General features: G+C 35.0%; 1 protein-coding gene across 7 annotated transcripts in view; it reads right to left on the minus strand.

Moving 5' to 3' along the window:
* SEMA3A (semaphorin 3A) overlaps nucleotides 1-27,722 on the minus strand; it is a 469,586-nt gene that overhangs the window by 158,620 nt on the left and 283,244 nt on the right. For 6 of the 7 annotated variants that reach the window (XM_047695665.1, XM_047695666.1, XM_047695667.1 and 3 more), the window contains one exon: nucleotides 178-335. In XM_047695665.1, coding sequence (XP_047551621.1) covers nucleotides 178-335 — 158 coding nt within the window. Of the gene's footprint in view, nucleotides 1-177; nucleotides 336-15,502; nucleotides 15,602-27,722 lie in introns of those variants that run through there. The other variant, XM_047695670.1, reaches the window with a different exon arrangement.

Consider the following 27,722-nt stretch of genomic DNA (forward strand, 5'->3'; position numbering starts at 1 on the left):
ATCCATTGATTTGTGATAAACCAATCAGTGCATTACTTTTACTTGCATCTGAAAAGATAAAATAATAATTTTAACAATTTTTCCAGTTGTCACACTGTTAAATAGCTAGAGAATTAACTGTTAAATAGGTTGAGATGTTTTCAAAGAACTACAGTGTATATATTAGAATAAAGATACCTTTTGAAAATCCTTGATATTAACCAGGTTGAATGAAAATATGTGATCCTTTGCTCCAACATACAGCCTACTCCGTTCCTCATCCAAAAGGAAGGTATGATAACTGGAGCTGTTGGCCAAGCCATTGAAAGTGATCACATTGTTGGATTCCAACATTTCTGCAAGGTAACAAAGCAAGACATTGGGTGTTAATGTGAGGTCCTACATGAGCATGGGCTATTGGTACATGGCAATCTAACTACTGCCTGCTGTAGTTACCAATCAGTGGTTGTTCTTATTGATGGTACTAAGAAATATACAGGAGCCTTTTTTTTTTTTTTTTAAACACTTCATTGAAAAGGAAATCACACCCATTAGTTTGCTGATTTCATACTCAAGACCACACACTCCTTCAAAAGAAAGGGACAGAAATACCTCATCACGCAACTAGTCTAATGGAATCTCTCTGCGTGCAATGATAGAAAGAAATGCTCAGCATTGTATATAAAATGTCTTTAATTTTACAAAGACTTTTTTAAGGGGTTTCATCTGTTCCAAGTCGCTATCTAGAAGGATAAGCATAGGGGCCAAAAGAGCAGAGGTAGTGTGGGGGAAACATTTTAAACTCCTAGTTGTTTGAGCCTTTTTTTTTTTTTAAATTCATTTGAGATATATATACAGAGAGCATGAGCAGGGTGAGAGGTAGAGAGAGAGGGAGATGCAGACTCCCTGCTGAGCAGGGAGCCCAATGTGGGGCTCAATCCCAGGACCCTGGAATCATGACCTGAGCAGAAGAGATGCTTAACTGAGTCACCTAGGCACCCGTAGGGCTTCCTTTCAGTGACGAATTTTTACATGTCTTTTTGACCATGAAATCATTAATTCTACCACCTAAGTCTTTTGTAATATTTTGCTACTGACATATATAGAGAAACCAAGTTAGGTTTTTATGAAAACATAAGTTATATGAATTTTACTATCTGACTTCAAATTTTTCAGTTTATTATCATTCTTTTATTTGTTTTAGCTATAAAGGGGCAAATGCTGAACTTTCAGACCTATACATAAGTGAGAAAAAGATTTTTAAAAAAATAATAATAATGTTAATTATAAGTCCACTTTTGCTTTAGAAAGGCAGTTGTTGAGAATCACCAAAGAGGTTTTCTTTAAATATTGGCTTCAAAAATATTATGTATATATGCCACCACAAACTCCCTTCCATGGGATAGAAATTTGAGGATTCTCCAAACTGTGTCCTGAATCAATGATTCAGATTTTTCCAATGCACAAATAGTAGAACCCTTTCATCAACATCCACAAAATGTAGAATGTGTTTTCCAAGGACAGGAAGCAGCAATGCAGACCCTTCCTCTGTCCCAGCCCTGACCCCAGGTCATTAACCCTTTGACAAATTTCCCTTCTTTATTGATTTCTCCTACTGCCTTCTCCATATTACCAAAAATGCTAATTCAAGGGAAGATAAAGTTCAAACTCCTTAACTTAGCCAGGCCACTACCATTTGAATTTAGACCCTAACCCAATATTCCTCCCTCATGTCTTGCATCCTATAGGAAAACGTGCTCTGCATTTGCCACTTTTTAGCCTTTGCTTCCATTGTTTCTGACATCTACAATGATACACCACCTTAACAAAAAGTATTGATTCTTAAGAGCTAGTTCAAATGCATGCTCCAAGAAATTCTCATAGAAATAATTTCTTTATAATGTTTGCTTAAATTACTGATTGCTTCTATCACACTGTCAATCATTCATATAAATGACTTATTTGCCAGAATTAACATTCCCCACATCAGGAAATACAGAATTAATAGCTCACTATTCACAACTCACATGATTTCTTTTCCTTGTTACCAGTCAGTAAATATTAAATTGAATGTCCATTTCTATCTATTGATTTATCTATCCATCCACCTAATACATAAAAATACAAGAATTAACAAATTATTAAAAGATGATTTTCTAATTCACTCATGAAAAACAGTAAAATATTGGACTAGCCTTATCCTTCCCCACACCCCACCAAAAAAAAAAAAAAAAAAAAAAAAAAAAGGAGGGAGGAAGGAAGGAAGGAAAAAGGGGGGAAGGAAGGAAGGAGAGATGGAGAGAGAATTTCATTCACGAGTTATATCTGAAATAAATGAGAGCTAATTAGTTTTCAAAGAGAAAAAACAGAATTCACTACATGGTATCTGAATTTAAATCTCAGCCCCTTGCCAGTATCCCAATAACTGCAAATAATCAATGCTACAGAGATCAATAGAAGACTGAAATTTCACGTACTCTGAGCTGTGTGAGGACAGAAAGGACCACTACGAGAAGCAGGGGCTACGTTACTGGATATGTTCACTGACTGACTGAATAGCTGTTAAAAAAGATACTAATTATCAAATAGAGCAGATACCCTTCAACACTCCTTCCAATTCTAAAATCTATAATAATTCTACTCTAATACAAGAGAAATCAAATACATAGGGAGTTAGGCAAACTGAAAAAAATGTCAGCTGGGTCTAAACCAAGACATTTATATAAATATTAAGCAACAGGAGGATTCCTTAAAAGACACAAAGGTGGATTTTAATTGGAAACACATAGAAGTTACATAAGGGAGCTCTAAGCATCAAGGGGAAGTAGTTACAGGAAGACAACTACTATATCTACAGAACATGGAGTCACCCAGGTATAGGTCAGAACATAGTACTTACTAGCTATGCAAAGTAGGATGAACTCCTTATGCTACCTGGGCCTCAGTTTTTGGAAAAGGGGGTTTAATAATACATCTTCTAAGAGTTATTATGAAGGTGAAGTTAGATAATTCATGTAAAATACCTAGAACAATTGTTTACATAGTTAAGCACACAATCACCTATGTGAATAAGTAGAGGTAAAACATTAATATGATCAACATTCTTGACTAGAAGTAGGAAATTAAGGTCCAGATGGAGCATACTGAAAAATTACTTTTCTACCAAATATGCTAACTTGTTAACACTACAATTTTGCCTGGTGAAGGGAAAAATAAGAAGAGCAATATGTTCTTTCGTTTACCTTAATATTAAATATAAATGCCATTTTAAGAACAGTGAAATATTTTTTGTTTGCCAACTTCTGTAACCTAAATTTTATTATTTTTAATTTTTTAAAGATTTTATTTATTTATTACACAGAGAGATCACAAGTAGGCAGAGAGGCAGGCAAAAAGAGAGGGGGAAGCAGGCTCCCTGCTGAGCAGAGAGCCCAATGTGGGGCTTGATCCTAGGACCCTGAGAGCATGACCTAAGCTGAAGGCAGAGGATTAACCCACTGAGCCACCTAGGTGCCCCTGTAACCTAAATTTTAAATAATAAATGTAATGCATATCTATATTGTAATTCCAAACAATGAAAATATTCACCCAATTGAAAAATAAGTTACAGGTTAAATTTTGTAAATTTGTGCAGTGAGAATCACTGGTTCCTCAATACAGACAACTTAGAGAAGTCTGCAGTGGTTTATGTATGAGATCACAATGGAAACAAACAACACCTTAAAAAAAATGTTACTAGATCATTTCATTAAACAAAAAGGCAGTATTTTCCTGGATTATGGGTTATCAGCTGTGTTTTCCATCACTTTCAAATATACTTGATTTTGCTTAATTATTCCTTTTAAATCCAATTTCTACCTATGAGGAATTTTAATCTCTTTATAACTGAGAAAAGAGTCTTTTTGAGACCCTCATGGTACCTCCCTACCAGGGATTTTATATTTCTTTACAACTGAGAAAAGAAGGTATCCCACCAACTAATTAGGGAAAAAGAACCATGATCTTCCCTAATGAGTCAATTCTAATTCTCATTCTATTTATTTATAAATTTTCAGATCTTTTTTCTGAATTTATCATAGTCTCTAATGTAGCCACAGTTGAAGAAAAAAAACAGTGTTTTAATGCACTATCAGTACATTATTCAAGAATTTGAAAAATTATTTTATGAACTGACGCTCTTCCTAAATGTTTATTTTAATACATAAAAAGAAAAAAGATGGGAGAATTTATATCAAAATCATACATGACTACTTATCTCTACATAATAAAGCTGAAATGTTCCTGCAGACGGATTATCTTTAGGATAAAAATAGATTTCTACAGATGATTATATTACAAAAACCGGGTCATATTCTCAAAAGGCAATAAAATCAATAAATTTCTAGAATGCAAGACTGCCCAGAGTTAGACATTTTTATAGTAGGATGAAGAACTGCCTGACCTTCAAATCCAAACAACAGTCACACTGTTTTTCATATTTCCGACTTCCATTTCTCATTCTCTCTCTCTCTCTCTTTCTCCTTTTTCTTACCCTTCTTCTAAATTTTATAGCGTGAATGGTAATAGGACCCTACCAGTTTCTGGATTCAAATTAATTGTCTGTATTCATTCATGGCTTTAGACTTACGCCCTTTTTCCATGACTTGAACTTTGTCCTTTCATAGAACAGTCAAAGATCCCATTTAAAGAAGTTAAAGCTGGATCTAGATGAAGTCAAATATTTTGACTAAATGATGATTACATCCAGATATTTGTAAATATTGGAAAGTTCATTAAAGTCCAAAGTTTTGGATCTCACATTTTAGTGCTTCCTAAATTTCATAAACCAAAAATATTTCCAAAGCAAAATAGGAGCTAAAATAAAAGTTGGTCATTTTTTGTTTCATTATAAAAATAACAGAAACAAGTACTATTGACTATCATATCATTTCATACAAAAAAGGAGGTATTTTATTAAAGTAATAAAAAGAGGAGGAAGAAAACACAAAAGATAATTCTTAGATATGAATTAATTTATATTGTAGAAAAATTTACCTTATTTTTACTACTTTATTTTTATTCCAAGATTTCTTCTATTTTACTTTTTTAAAGATTTATTTTTTTATTTAAGAGAGAGAGTGCAACCAGGAAGAGGGAAGAGAGAGAGAAGCAGACTCCCTGCTGAGGGAGCCAGAGGCAGGGCTCACTCAATCCCAGGGACCCCAAGATCATGACCTGAGCAGAAATCAAGAGTTGGATGCTCAGCTGACTGAGCCACCCAGGCGCCTGTCCAAGGACTTGATTTTAAAACTATCACAGAGAAGGGTAATAACTTTCCACAGACTTCTATTTGGCAACTACTCCTCTAAGATAAACTGTCAACGATGAACTCTGTTCCTAGCATTTCTAGCCAGTGCATCTTGCTACTACATAGATAGAGTCAATATTCGTGGATGTCTACATGCTTTTATTTCTTTAGTGATGCTGAATATATTTTCTCCATTAACAAAGTTTGGTAGGTATTATTCAAATATACTTAGAGAAATCTATCTTCTTCTTCATCTTTTTTTTTTTTTTTAAGGATTTGATTTATTTACTTGACAGAGAGAGATCACAAATAGGCAGAGCAGCAGGCAGAAAGAGGGGGGAAGCAGGCTCCTTTGCCGAGCAGACAGCCCAATGTGGGGCCGAATCCAAGGACCCTGAAATCATGACCTGAGCCGAAGGCAGAGGCTTAACCCACTGAGCCACCCAGGGGCCCTGAAATATCTATCTTCTAATTTCAGTATCAGTAAACACTCAAAATAAGTACCAAATTTAAACATTCTGACCTGAGAGTAACTTTTACCTTACTACTTTCTCAGACCATGCCAGAGGCCACACAACTCTCTATATAAACACAATCCCACCACCTTTGCCTAGAACATTTCTCAAAGTTCTTCCAACTCTTTTCTTTTTATTTGCTAATAGTCTGATCTCTAATGTCTCCCAACACATTGAATTTATGCCAGGACTCTCCTCTGACAGATGCTTCTTATTTGTAGATAATGTGAATAATCAGCTTCTTGACTTGGGCAGACTCCCAGATCAAGGGATAAAGTGCTCACACTTGTGCTTCAGAAAAGTGAAGGTCCATTACCAGCTCAAGCCCAGCTTCTAAGCTGCTTGATGCCACACAATGAACCACCCTGCCAGGGAAGGACAGTATATTTTTCCTCAAATATAGTTTTCCTCAATATGCTTGTAAAACATCAATAGCAGGCCTACCTGCAATATTAATCTGTTTTTCTGTTTTTTATTCTTTTCATAATGTGAAAAATATGTGTGGAGAGTTACTTCCTTATCATCTAATCTAATTCAACATATATCCAGTCCTTTTATATGTGTTACACATGGGCAAATGGCTAACAACTATGTGGAATATAAAGATTAATAAAACCTTGATGGAGGTGCAACAAATGCCCTCAGAGAAGCAAAAACCAAATGAACAAAAATGAGAATAATAAGAGCTAAGAAATGTAACAGAAGGGAAAAATTAATGCGTCCAGGAAAAGTAGATAATCCTTGGAGAAAGTGCTTGACAATTAAACCTGGCCTTAAAAAAATGTGTAAGACTTTGTAAGCCCTTGACCAGCTGAATGAGATGGGGAAGAGCATTCCATATCAAGAGCTGCTGAATGGTTTCTAGGTATATTCATTAGTCTCCCACAACAACAACACTGTGAGGTAACAGTTTTCATTCCCATTTTTTCTCACGAGGAAAGTTACTCAGATAGATATTGGGAATATCCTAGGTCACAGAACTAGTGTGGTGTGAAGTCAAGATACCCACTCCCATCTGACACCAGGACACCAGGTTCTTTTGCTCTTACCCCATTCTATGTCTTAAATCTTTATATTATTTTAAATGCTCTGAACTTTAACTATTTTGCACAGTAGTAACTCCATGGGTAATCTTCTCTACAAGTGTTTCTTTTGTCACTAGTAGTATTTTACATGTCTTAAATGTCTATCTTCCAAGACAGATTTCCCTCTGAAGGCCACACAAAGGTTTATCAGAAACCTCTATTCAGATAGTGCACAGATATCTGAGAGTTGTGACTTGGAGAGAATTCACTCCCTTTTCTTCTTTCCATTACTGACATCATCGCCTTTCTGTATGTTTTAAAACTGGTCGCAGGTATCATTGACCCAAATGATCATGGACCAGAACCTCTTCATCATCCACAGATTCATTCTATTACCTCAGTTTTGTATCAACCTGTAATAATTTATTGTGTATTTTCTTTTGCTTACATCCTCAGTCATTGCCATAATTCAAATCATCATAATTCCTTTGATTATTATAATCATCTTCTAGCTGAACTCCCTCTATAGGTTTACCCCAACAAACCATATTATCACTAACAGAAGATTTTGTTACTGTTGAGAAAAAAGGCACTTTTACTCTATCCCTTTCCTTTGAATCTCACGGGAAAAAGAGGAAAAGAAAATAATAAAATAGAGAAACATATTCATCTTAAATGAAGAGAGGGAGAAATATCAAACCATAAATTTTTAAGAGAATATACCCAATATAGCAAAAGCATGAAATATTTTCAGATAGAATGCTAAAATCTAGCACATACCTTCATATATTTAGGTAGTACAGAGTTAGTAACCAAATAGTTAACAAATCATAAAATTTTCATCCTCAAATACTTTATTACTGAAATAAACTCTAGGAATCTATATGACTATTGAGTTATTGGAAAATGTCCATAAAGAGAGGAAAGTGCAGCTAAAGTACAAAGGTGACATCACCACCATCACCACCATCATCATCATCATCACAACTAACACCTGTATTCAAGGTATACTTCTAACCACATACACACGAAGGATTATCTTCAATTAACTCAAGGGTATTCTATCTATAGTTACCACAGCCTAGGGGCTCTCTATTCTCCCAGTGCTCTCAAATTTTCATCCTCAGGTGCATAGGGGAATCTACTCACCTTTGAGGATCTAGGTCAAGCCTCTCCCAACCTTTTAAGGACAATGTACTATGCTTTCCTTTGTAAAACACAGTGCCATGTACAAACGTAGATTAATCGCTGTTTCATCTCTTAAACTCCCTTTCTAGAGTTCAAATATGCTGTTATTTATTTTTGTTTTTCTAGTTCTGAAACATTTTCCTGGCATATACCTATTACTGGCACATAAAAACAAATATCTCAATAAATATTATTTAAAACAGCTTAACTGTTTAAAAAAACTCAGGTAAAGTAAATAGTAACAAAACTCAGGTAAAGTAAATAAAACTAAGGTAAACGAAACTCAGGTAAAGTAAATAACAACAAACATCTCAACAAAAACTCAGGTAAATAGTAAGAAGCATCTATTAAAAAAGCAAATGTAGCACTATATATTGCATTCAGATTATATTCTAGCTTTTCTAATTAGTTACATGCTCCCTTCAAATGACTAATAAAATTATGCCATCTAAACCCTAAATTATTTACAACCTGGCTATAAAATTATAATAAACTGGCTGATTTTTAAAATTCTTTATGCTAAGTACAATTATGGTCATTTTACATACAACAACCACATGAATCAAGTTTTCAGGCTTTTATTTAACTAGTAATATTAAACACAAAAACTACTGCAATTGCAATAGTTTAACTGGTTCCCTATCTCAATTTCTCTCAACTTCAATATATTCTTCAAGGCATGACCATACAAAGTGACCAGAGCATATTTCAAAAATGCAATACTTTTAAGGAGCCTGAACTCACCACTGTTACCTTGGACGAGGGTCCCTGATAAAGGCATAGTCCCTAATTTTCCTCTGCTATCTTATTTTATGCCTGTCTCTGTAAGTTCTTAGAATTCTATCAGAAATGGCAAATTTACTCTTCTCTAAACCTGGTCTGCCCCCTCCTTGCTTCCATTTTACTTTCCCTGTTCTCATGCTCCAATGAAAGCCTTGAGAATTAGCAGGTGCTACTCCCTCTTCTGATGTCCCATCCACTCTGATCGCAACATACACTAATGTTTTAATTGCATGCCACTCATTTGCATGGATATGATATTTAGTCCTCTTAGATATAAAGTTAGCAAAGTGCCATATGTGTTATCTGTAGAAGAAATGGTTAACCATACACTTAATTAATTATTGAATTTGATATCTAAAAAATCTTTAGAGTATGAAGTCTGATCACTTCCATTTACAAAAAGCATAAACAGCTGCAGAGGTCAGGTTTCTATTAAATTCTCTTGGCTCTTAGTTTAATGTTCTTTCTTAATAAATTTCTAGAAAAACTATGACTTTAATTTCTCTCCTAATTTTTTGCTGCCTGATCCTTGGTAAGTTTTTGTAAAATACATAGTTGAAACATAAAGGTTGCTAACAATGTATAAAAAACTAATGCATGATACATACATAATCTGTAATCTTTACTTCTCCTTGGAAAAATAAAAATGAATTTAAATGTATTACATAAAGCAACTAAATGTTTTAATATGAATAAAAGTGATTAATATAACTATGCATTGCAACTGATCACTCATTTCTGTGCAAGATGATTAGTCACTAAAAATTTCCAATTAAAGTGTAGATCCTTCTTTTATAATTCACACTGGTTTAATTTAGTGCATGGGGTGATAGGCAAGTAATATAGAGATTGAAACTTTGTTTTTGATTGTCCTTATGTCTTAATTATTTATAAGGTTTCTCTACAGGCAGCTTTATATTACCAGTCAGTGTTCATTAAATGCCTATGAGAAACAAGCATTGAATTATCATTAGCAAAGTTAAAGAGAACAAAAAGAGGCTTACCTAACTAATACAACTGAACGTCTAATTTCTTTCAGGCAGTCCTGGTCAATTATTTACAGGTACCATAGCATATGTTTCAGGGTCTTTTTCAAATAACTATCATATTACACATATCTATAAGGAAGCAAATGTTTTCTGACATTTACAAATTGCTAACTTCATTTTTCCAGTAAGAAAACAGTGGAAAATATTCACATACGGAGAATGAAAAAGCTATGAACCACTTGTTACCTGTTATCTGTTATATACGCCCACTATAAGAATTGTGTTAAACTGCTTAAGAATGATTTATTTGAATTTTTCTAATGCTGAGCAAATGAGTTTTTACTTAAGAAAGACACTGAGTATTTCATCAGTATTTTTCCATCATTTCCACCCCAAGATATATTTATGGGAGGAAAGAAACCTTCCTTATTCATGGACAAAAACTGATACATTCAAGTGTGAACATTCTGGAGAATGTATTTATTTCAGTGTTCATAGATGTCTCTTTTTGATCGAGATAAGAATCTATTTCTTAGAGTTGGAAGAGAGAGAAGGTCAAAAGGAAGTCCAGATCATATGGACAGTCTCAAGGATCAATCAAATAACCAAATCAGAGGAGCAGGGTTGTGTGGATGGTGGTAGGAATTACTGAAACCATAGATTTAGTTAACAAAAGGTATTTACTATAAGTTTATCAAATGAATGAACAGATGGCATTTCTGATTAGGTGGATAAAAGGGACATGTTTAGAGCATGTAAAATTGCATCTGGGTTAGATTACCATAATTTATCTTGCTCCCCTTCCCACTCTAGTCTCTTCATTCTCTAAACTGCATGGTGCTTGGGTGTTACAAACACAGACAATTTGAGTTTTTCAGTTAAAGAAGTAGAAGTTGTTCACCTGAAAGCTTATTTGACTGTCTTTATGGTGGTGGTGGTGGGGGGTAAACAGGGAAGGCATTCATACAGCATACCTAGGCATGTCCCACTCCTTTAACTAGAATAGATTGATTACAAAAGCTTCTGGCTTGCCCATAACAGGATTTTATTTGAATCAGATTTCCCTGTAGAGGGATGGAACAGAGATGGGAGCAGAGGGTGTTGAAAAATCAATGAACTCAAAAGATCTCTAGATAAAACCATACAATGTGTTCTGAGGCCATTCCAATCTTAGTAACAATAATATCCTATTTATGATGACACACTATAAATATGTTTCCCCTAATAATGTGTTTAATTTTGGAGTGGACACATTTCAGAATTTTTTAAGCAGAGGAATTCAGATGGTTTAATGAAGTACGCACATAAGAATTCATTGACATTTTATAATTTTTCGACATACACAAAACAAAGAAGTAGATGGGATTATTATATAGATAATTTGGGAGATTTTAGTTTTCCTATAATCTGCTCTGTCCAAATACTTTCTTTTTTTTTGCCAAAAAAACCTCATGGTATTAGTTCTAAAATCTACTTGGTAAAAAATATAATTTAAGAATTTTATCTTATATAGGAAATAAGACAAGTTGAAATTGTTCAATTTTTGTTTTCCAAGCATATTCTGCTATAAGTGTATTCTAAGATTAGATCATGTTTACAAATGTTCTGGGATTGAAATTAAAGATAATGTGAGCCAGGTTTGGTTTAAGAGCCCTAAGGACAACTCAGTGATTGCCTAGGATGAAGCTAAGAATCCAGAATGTTTGTTGAAAATTCTTGCTTTCCCAGGGCCCATTAAAATCAAGCACATCTCTGGGCTGAACAGGACAGCAGACACTAAATATTCCCTAGACCAGTGCAGGACACAGACATTTATCCCCACAAGAACAAAAGTCTAATTCAGAACTAGATTTACCTCTTTTAGAATGTGCAAAGAAAGCAGCATAAGTTAATTTCTTCTTAAACTTCTTTCTATACTTCATCAAAAATGTTATCGTTTCCCTCTTACATCAACAACAAAAAACCCCAAGCCAAAACACTAATGAAAGTATTAGAATGAATGATAAATAATAAACATTGCTTAGAATGAAATATGATCTCCTTTTAATCTCTGACTTAATACACATTTAAAATGACACTCTCCCGTTAGTTTGAATAGAGAATAATAGAGGTAAAACGTGCCTTTAGTCAGAAGAGAAGTGTTAGTGGTATTAAGTTCTAATCATTGCAGTTCAGTGTGAGTATGAAAGAATCATATAACATTATCTAAGGTCACCAATTTCTAAATTCTTTCATTTTCCTGATACTTTTTATTTGGCGTGTAAATAGTTAAAAGGAGAGTATCTCTACCAATCATTTATAATATTAGTGTTATTGCTAAGTTTTGGATTAAGCAATTGAAAATAATTTTTCATCTTTAAAATTGGAATATTTCTTCAAAACTAGGTATTTATTTTTAAAAATTCTCTTCAAATTAATAAATTGTTATGAAAACAATAACCTACATACTCCCACCTCATGAAACTTGCTTTGGAAACTCAGACTTTGTGTTTTGCTATGTCCCAAAGTGGCAGTACATCTTTAATAAGATTTCCAAGATTTTAAATATTTACTTTAATTTTATACTTTCTTTAAAGGCAATTATCTAAAACAGGCATTTGTGTCTTGTTAGGCTAAATGCCACTACTGATAATACTCAAAAAGTGGTAGAAACTAGAATTACAAAATAAAAAAAAAATTCTAGCTTTCCTAATTACAACTATTTGTTCTATCATTTCTAATTACTCAAAGGGAAGAAATTACTTCTCCTTTAAAAACTCAAGAAATTAGTTTAAAAGTTCATAGCTGAGTTTGTTTGATGAACTTAATGACTTCCACCTCATTTAGTAAATCAGAATCTAAAAAATGTTACACTCAACCCTCTTGATAGGCTCTGGAGTTTATCAGCCCTGCTTTGCCACTTCATTAGCTGTCAGGAACCAGTAAATGATATTGCAGTGAAAGTCTTGATTCAGGTAGTTGAAAATGCTCTTATTGCAAAAGTACCAATTATCAACAGACATGCAGTTAAAAGACGGTCTATCAGGAAAGCACCTCATCCACATACATACAGTTGGTTATCATCTTTGTAGACATCAAAGAAAGAGAGAGCTTTTGAACTATCAGTAGTTGATTTGTAACATTCAGAAAAAATACACACATTGATTTAATAATACATTGCAGCAAAGTTATCACTGACCTTAGAACTCATACCTTAAAATCATGTGAGGGCAACAAAATAGGGATAAAAAAGCATATTTTCTTACCAAAGGGATAAATGCATAAAAGAAAAGGTGCACTTTTTAATCCATATGCTTAAATGGATTCTTGCATTTGACCTTACACTATTTTTATGGCCAATCTTTTATTAAATGTATTTTTGTTTTATTAATTAATACTACCATGAACTTCCCCTTTAATGTACATATACTATTTGAAGTTCAAAATTTACTTTAGTGAAATTTAATTTTAATTATACAGCCTCTTATTTTCTCCCTACCTTCTACAGTATTTCTTATCGTTGGTAAACAGAAATTTGGGTATATCTTGAATATCCCAAACAAATACTAGAAAATATTTTCTGTGACATTTATATGCCATTATCTAGATACTAACTAGATAACTAATTATCTAGATAATAACTTGTAAAGCTATTTCTTTGCCAAATGAAAGCAAACACACATATTAATGAATGAATGAACACTGGTATGTTCCATAAAGCTAATTTGCTTTGATGCTCTATGGAATAAAGTATTCCATGAGAAGTTGAGTTTGAGAGAATACTGCATTTCTCATTACACTAGACTTCAAATTAACACCTTAAAGCCTTTTGGAAGTCTTGCTGTGAGGAAATTTGCCTAAGGAAACTTTATTAAATTCAATGTTTCTCAACCTTGTATGATATAGAGTCTTTTTATACAAAAGCACTCCAATTTTCAAGAAATATTTAGAGAGATACTATCATATTAATGGCACACTTTGATTACTATAAATATGACTTACTAATAAATACTGGACTGTTAAATGGGGAAAATAGTTTGGTGGGAATTGTTTTTAAATGATAGACATTTTCTAGGCTAATTATTCTTAAAAAAAAAAAAAGCAGACCAATTTCTTTGTGCTCTACTGTTTCTTCAATGTTTTGTATTTTTGGCAGGTAACAGTGTTGTAATAATGATGCTGCATGTTTTTGATAGATTCCTTAGTATGATTTTAACTTATTTTTATTTTTTTTAAAGATTTTATTTATTTGACAGAGATCACAAGTAGGCAGAGAAGCAGATGGTGGTGGGGGGATCCCCACTGAGCAGGGAGCGGGATGCAGGGCTCCTTCCCAGGACCCCGAGTTCATGACCTGAGCAGAAGGCAGAGGCTTAACTCACTGAGCCACCCAGGTGCCCCTTAACTTATTTTTAATATAAATTTCCAAACTAAAGAAAAACTATGTAAGGTAAAAAGAAACTAAGAAAGGTTATAAAATTGGTGTAACAAGTATTTAGTATCTAATTCAGCTAAAACTGACTAATAGGCATTGTCTGAATAAAAATATTGGCTAGTTTCCTACAACTGCAATCCTATCCCTAGAACTGAAAAATAAAACATAAGTCACTCTATGCTTTCTGTAAGTTTTAAAAGAGTTCTCTCTCTCTCTCTCTTTTTTTTTTTTTTTTTTTTGTCTTTCTTTCTGGTTTTAAAATATATCAGTATCTGTACATTTTGGGCCAAGTCTTTCTTGTAAAACAGTATATATTGTATAGCCATTGTATATATTGTAATATGTATCAGATATAAACACACAGATAGATCATTACTCTGATATATACAGGCCTTGGGACTAAGAGTGTGTCCACCTGTTTTGGTGAGAGTGAGGAGTCTTTCCAGAGCTGGCCCAGTGAATGAGGGCAACTGGTCCTGGGTATTGAGGACCCTGGGTGTTGAGGTGTTGGCTGGGTCTTCACGGCACTTGACAAGGCTGTGGCCACGGGGCTGCATGCTGGCCATCAGCGGATGTCCTTGTCTCGCAATGCTTCGCTGTGCGAGTAGAAGTGGGCTTGACTAGCACTGAGATGGGAGATGACAACTTCTTAGCGCACTCACTGTCATTCCTCGCTCCTGCACTCCCGGCGGACTTGGCTAATTGGCCAGCGCATTCAGAATCTGCGCGCCAGCCAAGCCCGCAGGCCTTTCTGAAGGGTAAGGCGCGTTCCCGCCAGCATGGTGGGGGAAGGAAGCCTTGTGAGCAGCACAGTCTGATAGCCAAGCCCCAGTGCTAAGAGGACAATATCCAGATCTCAAAGCCACGCAGTGGCCCAGTCAGGCCTGGAACTCACACTGAGGACGCTACTGAATGCCCTGCCTGCTCTTCTCATCAACCCTTGCAGACCGGGACCAAATTCTGGGACCACCACATTGCCCAATCATGCCTACGGGGGTACTGGCTGACTACCCTGAAATGCTCGTTAAACACAGCGTTGTCCCTGGCACAAGAAGGGTTTGTACAAAACCTCCAGGGAAGACGGCTCAGAAAGGGACTTCCAAATTCCACTTTTTGAGCCCCTGCTGGATGCCCCAAGGTGACATATCTACAGCGGGGCCTTAGAACAACCTGCCCATTTCCCTCAGCTCTCTGCAGTGGTTTACTGCTCCGGTGACTCCTGAACCACCAGACCAGCTCCCGGGGCCGCAGGGACGGGGAGACATAGCACGAGCACCCACGCCCCTCCCCCACAGGTGCAGGCGGGAGGGTGAATTACCTACCAGGAGACAGCCCGGGTCTCTCTGACGGGTCACCCCGGCCATAGGAAACAACCATTCAGGAGCTAAAACCACGGCATGGGCGGTGTTCTGGGTTTTTTTAAAAAAATTATTCTTTGTTAAAATGATAAAATAATATATCCTTGTAAATACGCTGAAATAGTAGGACGCGCCACCACTTAAAAAAAAAAAAACAAAAAAAAACAGAAGGCGGGCAGGGTGAGACAGGTGAAATAAAACCGGCCTCAGAACAGTCTCACAGAACAGAGAAACCAAGGCCGACCTCGCTGCACTTCTCTGAGGAAGCCAAATCTCGCGAGATCTCCGGAATTCTACAAGGGCTGACGGGAAAAAAAAACCCTGCACTTTTATTTCTTTTTTAAAACGGACATGACAGTTGGAAATATTTATTCACCTGATTAAAAGGCTTCAAAATACATGAAGTAAAAACTGATAGAACTATACAGAGAAGCAGGCAAATCCACTTTTATATTCAGAGATATCAACAATCCTTTTCAAATAATTGATAGACCATCCTTCCAAATGTACATGTATAGGGTAAAGATGCATAAAGGATACAGATTATCAACCTTCTTGACCTAGTTGACATTTGTAGAATACCTCTAATAAACAAGAATACAATATACAGCCATTTCAAATAAATACAAAACACAGATAGTCCATATTCTAAGCCATAAAGCAAGTCTCAATAAATGTAAATAATTCAAGTCATAAAGTATGTACTCTGACTGCAGTGTATTTTCTTCGTTATTGATTTATGTCAAGGAAAATTATATTTTCATGCTCAAGCAGCACTGAGTCCAAATGTCCACCTCTCTTTGAGACTTGTGGAATCCTTAAAATGACAGTAGCCGGTTTAATTCCATTTGTGTGCAAGACATTACATTTTACAAAAGCAGCTGTTTTTCATGGAATATGTCCAGGTTTTCTCCTCAGGATATAAACCAGTGACCTCATACTTCCAACTCAAGACCTCTATCTATCAACACTCTTTCCCATGCAAGATTTCATTATGCAGGATTCTTCCTATGGCTGGATCAGCATAACCAGGACTACATAAAATAGTGTCTCTTTTAATTAGACTCAAATGTGCTCAAGTCCCATTAGATTTTCATAGAATTTTTTTTTTAAATTACTCCAAAGTTTCTGAGACTATTTGAATGTATTTTAGCTTTCACCAACTCTATACCTTCCTAGTCCGCAGCTTCTATATTTTAAGAGGCTGATGTGTTTTGGCCAGGTGTGCCTTGTTCTTCCCAAACAACCTGACAAAAAACACTCGACCTCAAATAGGGCATCTTTTCCACTTTGGGAATTTCTCTTGAGTAGAAGATTAGAAATTGTGTCAACTGGTATCAAATATGCCCTTAGTAAGTTACCAAATGCAGGCTTCTCAGCTTTAACACTTCCTTCTTCTGTATGCTCATTAGGTTATTTTAATTACATAGGGGAAGATGAAAAAGATTGAAGTCAAAATGGTTTAAATATATTTCTACTCTACTTTATCCACGAAAAGTGTTTAAAGTGTGTATTCTATTTGCTGATGAGATCCAAGATTTTGTTAAAGTTATATTAATAATGTTTTTCTGACATTGAAGCAACAAAATATAATTACTTTCAAATACATCCATTTTAACTCTAGGGTTAAGGAAGATTCAGAAACCTCAGAAAGCTTCCAACCCAAGGAAGATTCAGAAACCATATTAAGTCCACATCTGATTTATGATGGAGCTACTGGCAAGAGTCTATGAATTTCTTTGCCTCTGTAACACCACATGTAAAATACCTACTTCTAAATATTTCTTAAGCTAACTTAAAAAGAAAAAGAATGATGCAACATCTAAATATATTCAAAGTCTTTTCTTTCTGAGGACATTATAGTGATTCCAACTTTTTAAGGTTTCTAGACAATCCTTTCCAATTGGAATTTTGTAAATTTATTGTGGGATTTTTTTTTTTTTTTCATTTTTGTTTCATATCATCCTCTGGAATCAATGGTTACCAGTATTTACATGAGGTGTCAGGGGAAAAAAAAGAAATAATGGGGTTTATATTTCCTGAAGTGACCAGAGTATCATGACTACTCAGTTATTTGGATTCAGTTCAAGTTTAAAGGGTCCATCTGTGAGCCTTATAGCAGAAAAGTACATTTTCCAAACTTTCCCTCCTGACAGGTAATCACAAACCTCTTAAAGTGTGACCCTTAAAATGCTATTGTTAGAGCTATGATAGCATTCTGTGGGCCATTCTATGACTTGAAAGTATTTACAAAATAATCTATTAAAAATTATTTAGATTAATGTTTCATAATTGAGTGAGCCACAGGAAAAGATAGCTATATTACTTTGCTTTGTATTTATTGCCTGAATTGTCTGTGAGGGGATTATTTGTAAAATACACATTCCAATTCTACGTATGTGGCATGTTTCTGTGGGAAAGTTTGTATGCATATAAGTCTGTATACAGTGAAGATACACATGTCAAAAAGACATGAAATGTATGTGGGAATATGATGTTTTTCGCCAGCTGTGTGTTCTAGCTATAGGATTTTTTCCTTATATATTTATTTGAATGAAAGTCATAGTCCTCCATCCTGACCCATAAAATGTTAATCCTTTCAAGAACGGCTCAATTTCTTTTGTTAAAGGGACTCTGTATAACAATATCAAGACTTAATCCTTACTTGTAACTAACCTTTTCACCTAAAGGTGGATAACCAGGCTTGAAATGTTCAATCTGCTTGTCTGCCCTGACTTAAAATACATGTATAGAATCCTGTATTTTTCTTTACATCCTCCCACACGAAAATTAGCAATCAGCATTACAATTTTCAAGCTTAGTATATACTGACCAAGTGATTGAATGCTTAATGCAATTTTAACATTATCTGGAATATTTTCATAGGCAAAAATGTACTCTTCCAAATGGCATGGTCTAGAAAGGACGCTAATCATTAACATTCCCTTGAGTATTAAAATCTGTTTTTCCTTCACACCGGTATCTCTACTTCTCCGAAATCCTTATAACAGTACTTTACAATTTGTTTGTTTACCTGTAAAAATGCAGGTATAGCTATGAGTTATTAACTGTTTTTCTTACTGAAAAAATGTCTACATCCTTGAAATACCATACTTCGTCACTGAAAGATGAATAACATCTGCAGGAATCTTAAAAGCTTTAAGTTCAGAACCTGTTGAATGTTAATCTGAGAATTCATGTTCAAGGTTTGTTGATGACCACATAGTGACTACAAAGAATTCATGTTCAAGGTTTGTTGATGACCACATATTGACTAACAAACAAGGTTAAGGGGATTCTGCAGAGCAGATCTGCTAGGAAAGAGCCAAAAGGTGAATTTTGCATGTTTGCTTACTTTAATGGTGTGTGTGTGTGTGTGTGTGTGTGTGTGTGTGTGTAAGTAGCACTAGCCATCTTTTCTGAAGAACCAGAGCACATAGCTTGTTCAAGCAATTTTAATGTTCTGACTAAGACACTGTTGAGATTTTAACTACAGAAAAATCAACAGAAAAGTGCAAAATTTAGTAAGTCACAGTTAATTCTATCCTTAGAATACATCCCAAGCCCACAGACACCTTTCAATTGCCACCAGGAACAATCCAGTTTGAGACATTATCCTCTTTCCTGGACTAATGCAACATAATTCTAAATAAATTCAACTACACCATTCAATGCATTGGACACAGAATAATCAGGGGGATCCTCTTAAAATATTATCATATTATGCATTCCCTCTGCTTGAGTCCCTACCATGATATGGTCAGTATCTTTTTAATTCCTTTCACCTTCACCATACTTAGATCTATAGTTCTTTTCTGTTTTGGGTCTTTAGCAGATGCTATGACTTTGGTCCAGAATCTTGCAATCCTATCCCTCTCCTCTCCACTTGATTAACTTGAACCTTGTCTTCCTTCCTTCCTTCCTTCCTTCCCTCCTTCCTTCCTTCCCTTCTTTCTTCCTTTTTTCCTTTCTTTCTTTCTCTTTTTTAAAATTTATTCATTTAAGACAGAGAGAACCTGAGCAGGGGAAAAAAGAAGTAGAGCACAAGGGAGAAGCAGGCTCCCCACTGAGCAGGGAGCCTAACACTGGGCTAGAGCTCAAGGCAGGTGCATAACCGCTTGAGCAGTCCATGTGCCCCTTGAACCTTATATTTGAAGTTGAATGTTAATTGCTTCAGTGATGGCTTCCTTGATGTCACAATCTAAGATAGATCCCACTGTTAAATTTTCTCATGATATCCTATTTTTTCATAGCATTTATCACAGGGTTGAATTCCATATATGGCTGTAAATTTTTTACTATTTCTTCCCACAACTAGATTATAAATGTCAGCTGGGTAAAACCACATGTCTGTGCCTCCTTGTACCTCCTCTGCATAACAGTGCCTAGCACACTGAAGGTATTTAAAAAATATTGATTGAATAAATTGTGAATAAAAAATTATTGAGGGGGCACCTGTGTGGCGCAGTTGGTTAAGCATCTGCCTTTGGCTCAGGTCACAATCTCAGGGTGCTGGGATTAAACCTCTGCAGCAGGTTCCCTGCTCTGTGGGGAGTCTGCTTTTTGTTTTCCCAGCCCTCCCCCCACACCCCACCACTTGTGCACTCTCTCTTTTTCAAATAAATAAATAAGATCTTTAAAAAAAAAAGTTTGAGTAAAATCCCATTGCTGATTATACTTTCATTGATCATTGCATATTGCTATGATGCCCTGAATTATATTTGTTTTTCTATAATTTTAACACAATGTTTTCTACAGAATATAATAATTCTACAAGATGACAGCAAAGAAGGAAGCTGTACATGTTAGTTTTTGTAGATGTCAACTAATTCTAAAATCTGTATAATAGGTCACAATTCAGTCCTAAATTATAGAAAATTTTATGGACTGATTTTTAAAGTTGACCTCTGTAAGAGTTTATAATTTCATAAGCAAGCCTCATTTGACTTGCTAGATCTGGTAAGCAATGACTTTTTGCATTTTCATTGGCTCAAAATACATTGCTTTCCCCCCCTTTTTTTTTCTTTTCAAAGGACAGGACTGTACCTTTTGCCCAATTTCGTCTGTTTACAAAAAATCTTTAGAAAAATCTGCCACTAGGCATAGTGAACAGCCACTTCAAATTGCTCACCAAGGTCTTAAAGATACAATATTCACAAAATTCTAATTGATATTTTAGTGTTTGATACGGTTATGGTGATATTGAAGGATTGTTTCTATACCCATAGAAGTATCCAGTCCATTCAAGATTGCTAAACCTTACAGAAGCAGCAAATTAAAACAAATTAACAAACAAAAAACTCACTGCTTCCACACTAACTTTTACATTTTACAGTAATTTAAAAGAAATAGGGAGTTTTGTTTTGTTTTGTTTTGGAAGCACTCATCTTTATAAATATATTTTTCCTTAAGAAATAATACACATAAATCCTATTATATAGTATAACATTTTAGATGCACAACTCTTACATAAAGCTCTATCAGTCTATCCTTGCTGTATCTCTAAGCGAGCTGACATAGTAATTGTGGGGGAAATAAAATTAGAATACCACCTCTTCACACCAGTTAGAGAAAAGCATTCAACATTAAGGCAATTTGCAGTTTGAAAAGTGTGTTACTTAGTGATACTATAATTCAACCACAGAATAAACTGTCAAAAAATATGGCTAGGCTTTTTTAGCTCTTGATGCAATCTAAGCATTAATGGTCCTAGTAATTTGAGGACTGAAAATACCCTTTTTAACCACGTGCTTTAGGTAATTACTTATTACAAGTTGGGTGTGGACAATTGTGATCCGATGGACTTAATACAGTGAATTTCATATTTTGGATATTTTGCTGTTTTTAGAAAGCCAGAAAAGAAATCTTGAAACCAAGAGAACAAAAGTCCCACAATAGAAAGCATCAATTTTCACACTGGAAGGAATAAAGGCATAAAGATCATAAGCTGATCCTCAAAATACGATTGATTTATGATCCATATTTATTTCTGAAATAACTCATGGCTTTTTAAACCACAAAAGGTAGCTATAAGGTCTTGATAAAACCTGAGGTACTATAACCTAACAGTAAAAGGACACTCTTGAGGAATATAGTGATTCCACGGTTATTCTCACTAATGAAATTGCACCAAATATTGGTATTGAAATATTTTTACTATAGACTATTTTGTGGACTAAGGGGGAAAAAAAGTATTTATTTAGTTCTAACCTATGGCAGAAACCCTTTGCACCTTTTATATCCATTATCCTTATAAGAACTTTATGAGGTAGGTAGAGTTATTTCAATTTAGAGAAGGGAAGACTGCTCTTCAAAGAGGTAAAGAAACATGGGTAAGCCCTCAGAGCTAGCAAGTATCAAACCTATCTGAATTTAAACTTACCACAGGCCACATTCTGCTTGGTCCGACAGAATTACTCATCAGAATTAGTTCGTGGGCATGAGTAGAAGAGAATGCTTTTTCTTGAAATCTTTTTAAAATCATTTCTGAGTTAAAAATGTGAGCACACAGTCTTTACCCTACAAACACCTCCTATAGCGCAAACCATCCCAAGCACACTCCTGGGACCCCAAGAGTTCCAGCTCCTCCACCTTAGGAAAACCACCGTTAGAAGGTTTTTACTTTGCTAAACTATAAAAGTAGTTGGCAAGTCCATGAAATAGGTGTTTGAAGTAATGTATGAAATGATTTCATTCTATACTGTATATTTTCTTTTCTGCATTGGAGATTGTAGAAATACTGTGATTTATGGATCGTAGAAATACCTTGATCTCTATGGTTTGACTTTGGAACTGGTCCAGAGCAGTGCAGGACAAGCGTGCTCATTCATAAGTAAAATATTTTTGCATATTGACTTCACTTAAGATCAAAAGCCAACAGATATTTAAAATGTTGACAAACCAGGGAGGAGAATATGGATATATTCTATTTCTTAAATATCCTGGAAGAATCAATATTTAAATTATCTGATGCTATTAATACTTCATTTGCCAGCACACTGATATAAGCTTATCATTAAAAATAGCAACAATGTATTCAAAAACTGCATGGCTCTGTACTAATTTTAATCCTGACCCTAATTCCCATCCTGAGAGTTCAGCCTGCTTAAGTATACAGTATTTAACATAAGGTCTTACTGGATTTACTTAGAATAAAATGTTTATATTTTGTATTTCATGTTACTGAAAGAGCGAGAATATTCAGCTTCATGTCACTCCTACTAAATACTATAAACATAATATTTTAATGATATTTCTATATTATGGTACAGAAGCACCTGTGTGCATAAAGTTTGCTCTGAAATGTCATTTATTAAGTTCATTTTTCTCTAGTAAAAGAGAAACTAGAGAAACAATTAGATGCTGTTATTATCTGTGAGTAACTAGTGGAGTTAATCCATTATGTACAAGCTAGTAAGATCTTACAAATATTGGTGTGGACAAGGAAGTAAAGCGGAATACCCAGCTGGAGCCAAATATGAGATCCAGATTTGGCTTGGTTTCAGGAATTGGGGACCTCTCATTTGTTTCAGGACCTGGGAAGAAGGGAGCAAGGGAGAAATTTCCTAGCAAATTTCAGGGATAAAAATTGGGGAATGCTTCTAAGTATAACAAGTTGTCATTCAATTTGTCTTTTGGCCCATATGTTTCCTGACTGGCTTGTTTTCTGTTGTTATTTTTCAAAGAGAGGTTTAAGGAAAAATTGAGAGATGTATTTTATTTAAAGCACTTTTCAAATTGCAGACAGAAGCTTTACTCTCCTTCCATAGCAGAACTGGGAGGGAACTATTACTTTCTACTTACTGACAAACAACCCAAGAGCGAGAGATCTTAGAGGTAATGCTTTGCTGAGGAGTTTCAGAAAAGGTCTTACTTCTCAGTGGCTAGCAGAGCTGTGTCTGTGTCACCTAGTGCTACAAGGCTCCAGGAAAATGGAGGTGCACAGACAACTCACAGCATTGTTTGGTTGAGAGTTCATATTGGCTGAATTAGATTTGTTATTGAAAATGCAATGAGACTCTGGGAACTCACATAAGTACTTGGGAAGAGAGCTACATAGAGGCTGTGATCTTGCATTAGGAGTTGTACACCAAAGTCAGGAAAAATAGAAGTGTTTAATTAATACAATTGCTGGTAAGTCCTTTAGAAACTCAAGTTCCAAATACTCTGCAAGGACCATTAAAATTTATTTTCTAGGCAAACAAAGAATGAATATTAGCGATAAAATAACCACACAAATTGTGGTTATAATTATATATATATATAATATATTATATATAATATATAATATAATATTATTATTATATTATAATAATAATATTATATTATATATTATATATTTTATATTTATATATATATATATATATATATATATATATATCCACACAAATTGTGTGGATAAAAGACCACACAAATTGTAGCTGCATATTAATTCTAAATTGTTGATCCCCAAATCCAAACTTTCTAGGATTTGTATGCTTTGTACAAAATTATCTTTATCCTATAAATTATACTTAGAAGAATAAACTTAAAATTCCAAGTTTTATATATGTGTGTGTTTTTTCTGTTATTACATATGATATATATGTATTTATGACATATAGATATATACCATTTATTTATTTATTTATTTATTTATTTTAAAGAGGGGAGAAAGGAAGTGTCTTAGTTTTGTTTTTTTGCTTTTTGTTTTTAAGATTGTATTTATTTATTTGACAAAGAGAGACACAGCAAGAGAGAAGGAACACAAGCAGGGGGAGTGGGAGAGGGAGAAGAGGTTTGCTGCTGAGCAGGGAGCCCGATGAGGAGCTCGATCCCAGTACCCTGGGATCATGACCTGAGCTGAAGGCAGACACTTAACGATTGAGCCACCCAGGCACCCCAATATACCTTTTAAAGCTCACTTAAAGAAGCAAACTGTGAGTAGGTGGTGAGAGCAAATATATGCCAAAGCCACAAAATATAACTGTCCTTATTCTATGTAAGTGAGTATTTTTGGTTTTGCCTTTAATTTTCAGAAAGAGCAAAGTTAAAATGATGAACAGTGGTGACACCAAATTTAGTTTAAATAATGTTGAACATTCTCCTATCAAAAATGCATAGAAATACGTGGAACAAAATAATTTCATAAAATGAGAACAGAACAGCATGATTCCTCAATTAGCATATTATCTTAGATATAATTTTAAATAAGTGAAACAATGAAATTAGTAATATAAATAGATATTTTCTACAGTCTAAATTTTATGAACTCATGTTGGCCAACTTTTGGGAGAAAACTTCTTTGTAAATTATCGATCACTTTCTAATTGAATCATCTTTTCCAATGGCCCATACTTACGCTTTTGAGGGAATGACATTTATATGGGGAAAATGTCAATTAATTTCATATAGTACTATTTTAATACAGATGTTAAGTTATAAAACCAAAGGTAAACACTCATAAAAGATACTTGAATGATTTGGGAACCATTTCTTGTAATTCTGCATATACCTTAATTCACTGATAAATTCATTGCCATGATTTATTCTGAATTTACTAAAATAGCAAGATTTTTACAACAAAATTCTTAGAATAAATCTGATATTTTTATCTCTGAAGCTTCTTTTTTTTTAAGATTTTATTTATTTATTTGACAGACAGAGATCACAAGTAGGCAGAGAGGCAGGCAGAGAGAGAGAGGGAAGCAGGCTCCCTGCTGAGCAGAGAGCCCGATGCGGGGCTCGATCCCAGGACCCTGGGATCATGACCTGAGCCGAAGGTAGAGGCTTTAACCCACTGAGCCACCCAGGCGCCCCTCTCTGAAGCTTCTTATACACTTATGAAGATCAGAATTGTATTTATGTAATACTCTGTGGCTGAGTAAACATTTCTCTTTTGTGCTTGGGCTTCTACCTATACCTGGGAAAGGACACACTTGTGTATTTGTTGATAACAATACCTGTTAACTACAACCACTTCAACTTACGTTATTTTTATATTCGACCATATACTCTTATATTAGCATAGCTAGTCCTAAAAATAACCCTATGAGGTAGGTTCTATTATTACTCCTAATTTTTGGTGAGAAATTTTATTTAAAATCATGTATGCGCTAGATAGCTCAAGCAGAGAATATGGGCAACTTGGCTTAACAATTTTTGTTCTTGTCTATTAGGAAGCACTGCCCTTTATGTTTTGAAACAATAAGTCAAGTAAACAACACTTAATTTTTAACATATTCCTTATTCCTATGGCATTAGGCCCAGGTGACATAGAATCCTCATTTTAATGTACAGATTTGTATCAAGACTCCAGTTTAGACTTTTTATTTATGACTATATTTATAGTAAACATGAGTACTTGTGATACTGGATTATATAAAATATGGAAAGTGATAAGTGGTAAGATAAGACGGATGAGATAAGTAACAACAATGTTGAGTTAATAATGGACAATGTATTTTATGAACTTTTTTCTGTCTATTTTGTTTATCACTGTATAAAGTGCCTAGAAGAATGTTTATCATATAGTGAGTATTCGATAAATATTTGCCAAATAAATACTACAAAAATAATTTAGATTTTCTGACAGAGCAGAAAGATGTGATAATCAAAAGACAGATTTAAAAGCATAATGCATCCTGTAAGACATGATAGGAAATAAAGAATTTATCTGGAAGATGAAGGGAAATTACTGACTGCAGAAAAAAAAAATTAGAAGGGGAGGAGACGTACTCAGGATTTTGCTCCAGAAAGGACATGTTTGTTCCTCAACCTACCTATGGGACATGCGGTTGGGGTGTCCAGGTGGCAGCTAAATATGGATGGGAGTCATTAAAACTCTTAGTGTCCACCACACCCACAGCATCCCTCTAAATAAAAGGAACAGTAGTTTGCTACCATGTTTTATGTTACACAAACACAATTTAATGGTTCAGAGATCTCTGCCTTAGCCAAAGTCAGGACTCTAGAAGTCTCTGGCATCATCTGGTACAATAACTCTTTCAGTAGAAATATTTTGTTATTGAATCCTAACTGCAAAGACTAAATTTACTCTCTTAGGGGTCTTGAATACTAGAGAAATGGAGAATTGAATATGGCAAGCAACCAGACACAGAGGGAAGGTTTTAAGAAGAACCCGAGACAATTAAAGTTATGAAAAGGCAGAAACTATGAGGTGGAAAGTACCATACAGACAACTTGGAAGCAGTGTTAACAGAATTAGACAGGGAGAAATGACAGTCATCTGGCTCAGATTTTTCTATGTCATTTAGATATACAGTTTAAGAATTCCCAGTGTCTCCATTTCTTAGTTCAAGCTTCACATCACTCCAAGAGATTAAAAGAAAAGTTACTCTAATATCCATTCTAAATGCAAATGGAAGAAACAAACAAAAAAAAGAACTATCAATACTGAGATCATTTGTTGAAATGGCTTAATTTTGAAAAACATTCCCATAATGAATACAATGTTTTGTATTTTTTTTTAAGATTTTATTTATTTCACAGAAAGAGAGACACAAGTAGGCAGAGAGGCAGGCAGAGAGAGGGGGAAGCCCGCTGCCTGCTGAGCAGAGACCCATGCAGGGCTCGATCCCAGGACCCTGGGATCATGATCTGAGCTGAAGGCAGAGGCTTGACTCACTGAGCCACCCAGATGCCCCCAGGTTGATTTTTTTTTTTTTAAGATTTTATTTATTTGACAGAGAGAGAGAGACCACAAGTAGGCAGAGAGGCTGGCAGAGAGAGAGGAGAGGAAACAGGTTCCCCGCTGAGCAGAGAGCCCGATGCAGGGCTTGATCCCAGGACCCTGAGATCATGACCTGAGCTGAAAGCAGAGGCTTAACCCACCAAGCCACCCAGGAGCCCCCAGGTTGATTTTTAATTAGAAAACACTGCTTATGAAAAAGAGGATGAAAAATAAACAAAGAGATTGTAAGACAAAATAATGTGTCTCCTGGATTGTTTTTCCTTATATTCAAAAGACTTGTGCAAAAATTCAAACTAAATTAATGTGTATAGCCCTCTCTTTTTACTAATTTCATGCATGGCACTTTTACAAACTCAGTTTTTCTGTTTGCAGCCCACATGTGCCGAGATCTCTGTTCCATTGCTTTGATTTCTAACGCTTGAGACAGGAACGCTTCTGTGGTGTCGGTTGCTTGCTTGCTTTCTCTCTCTCTCTTTCTTTCCTTTTCCCTAA

Source organism: Lutra lutra, chromosome 11, assembly GCF_902655055.1.
Source record: "Lutra lutra chromosome 11, mLutLut1.2, whole genome shotgun sequence".
Lineage (NCBI taxonomy): Eukaryota > Metazoa > Chordata > Mammalia > Carnivora > Mustelidae > Lutra > Lutra lutra.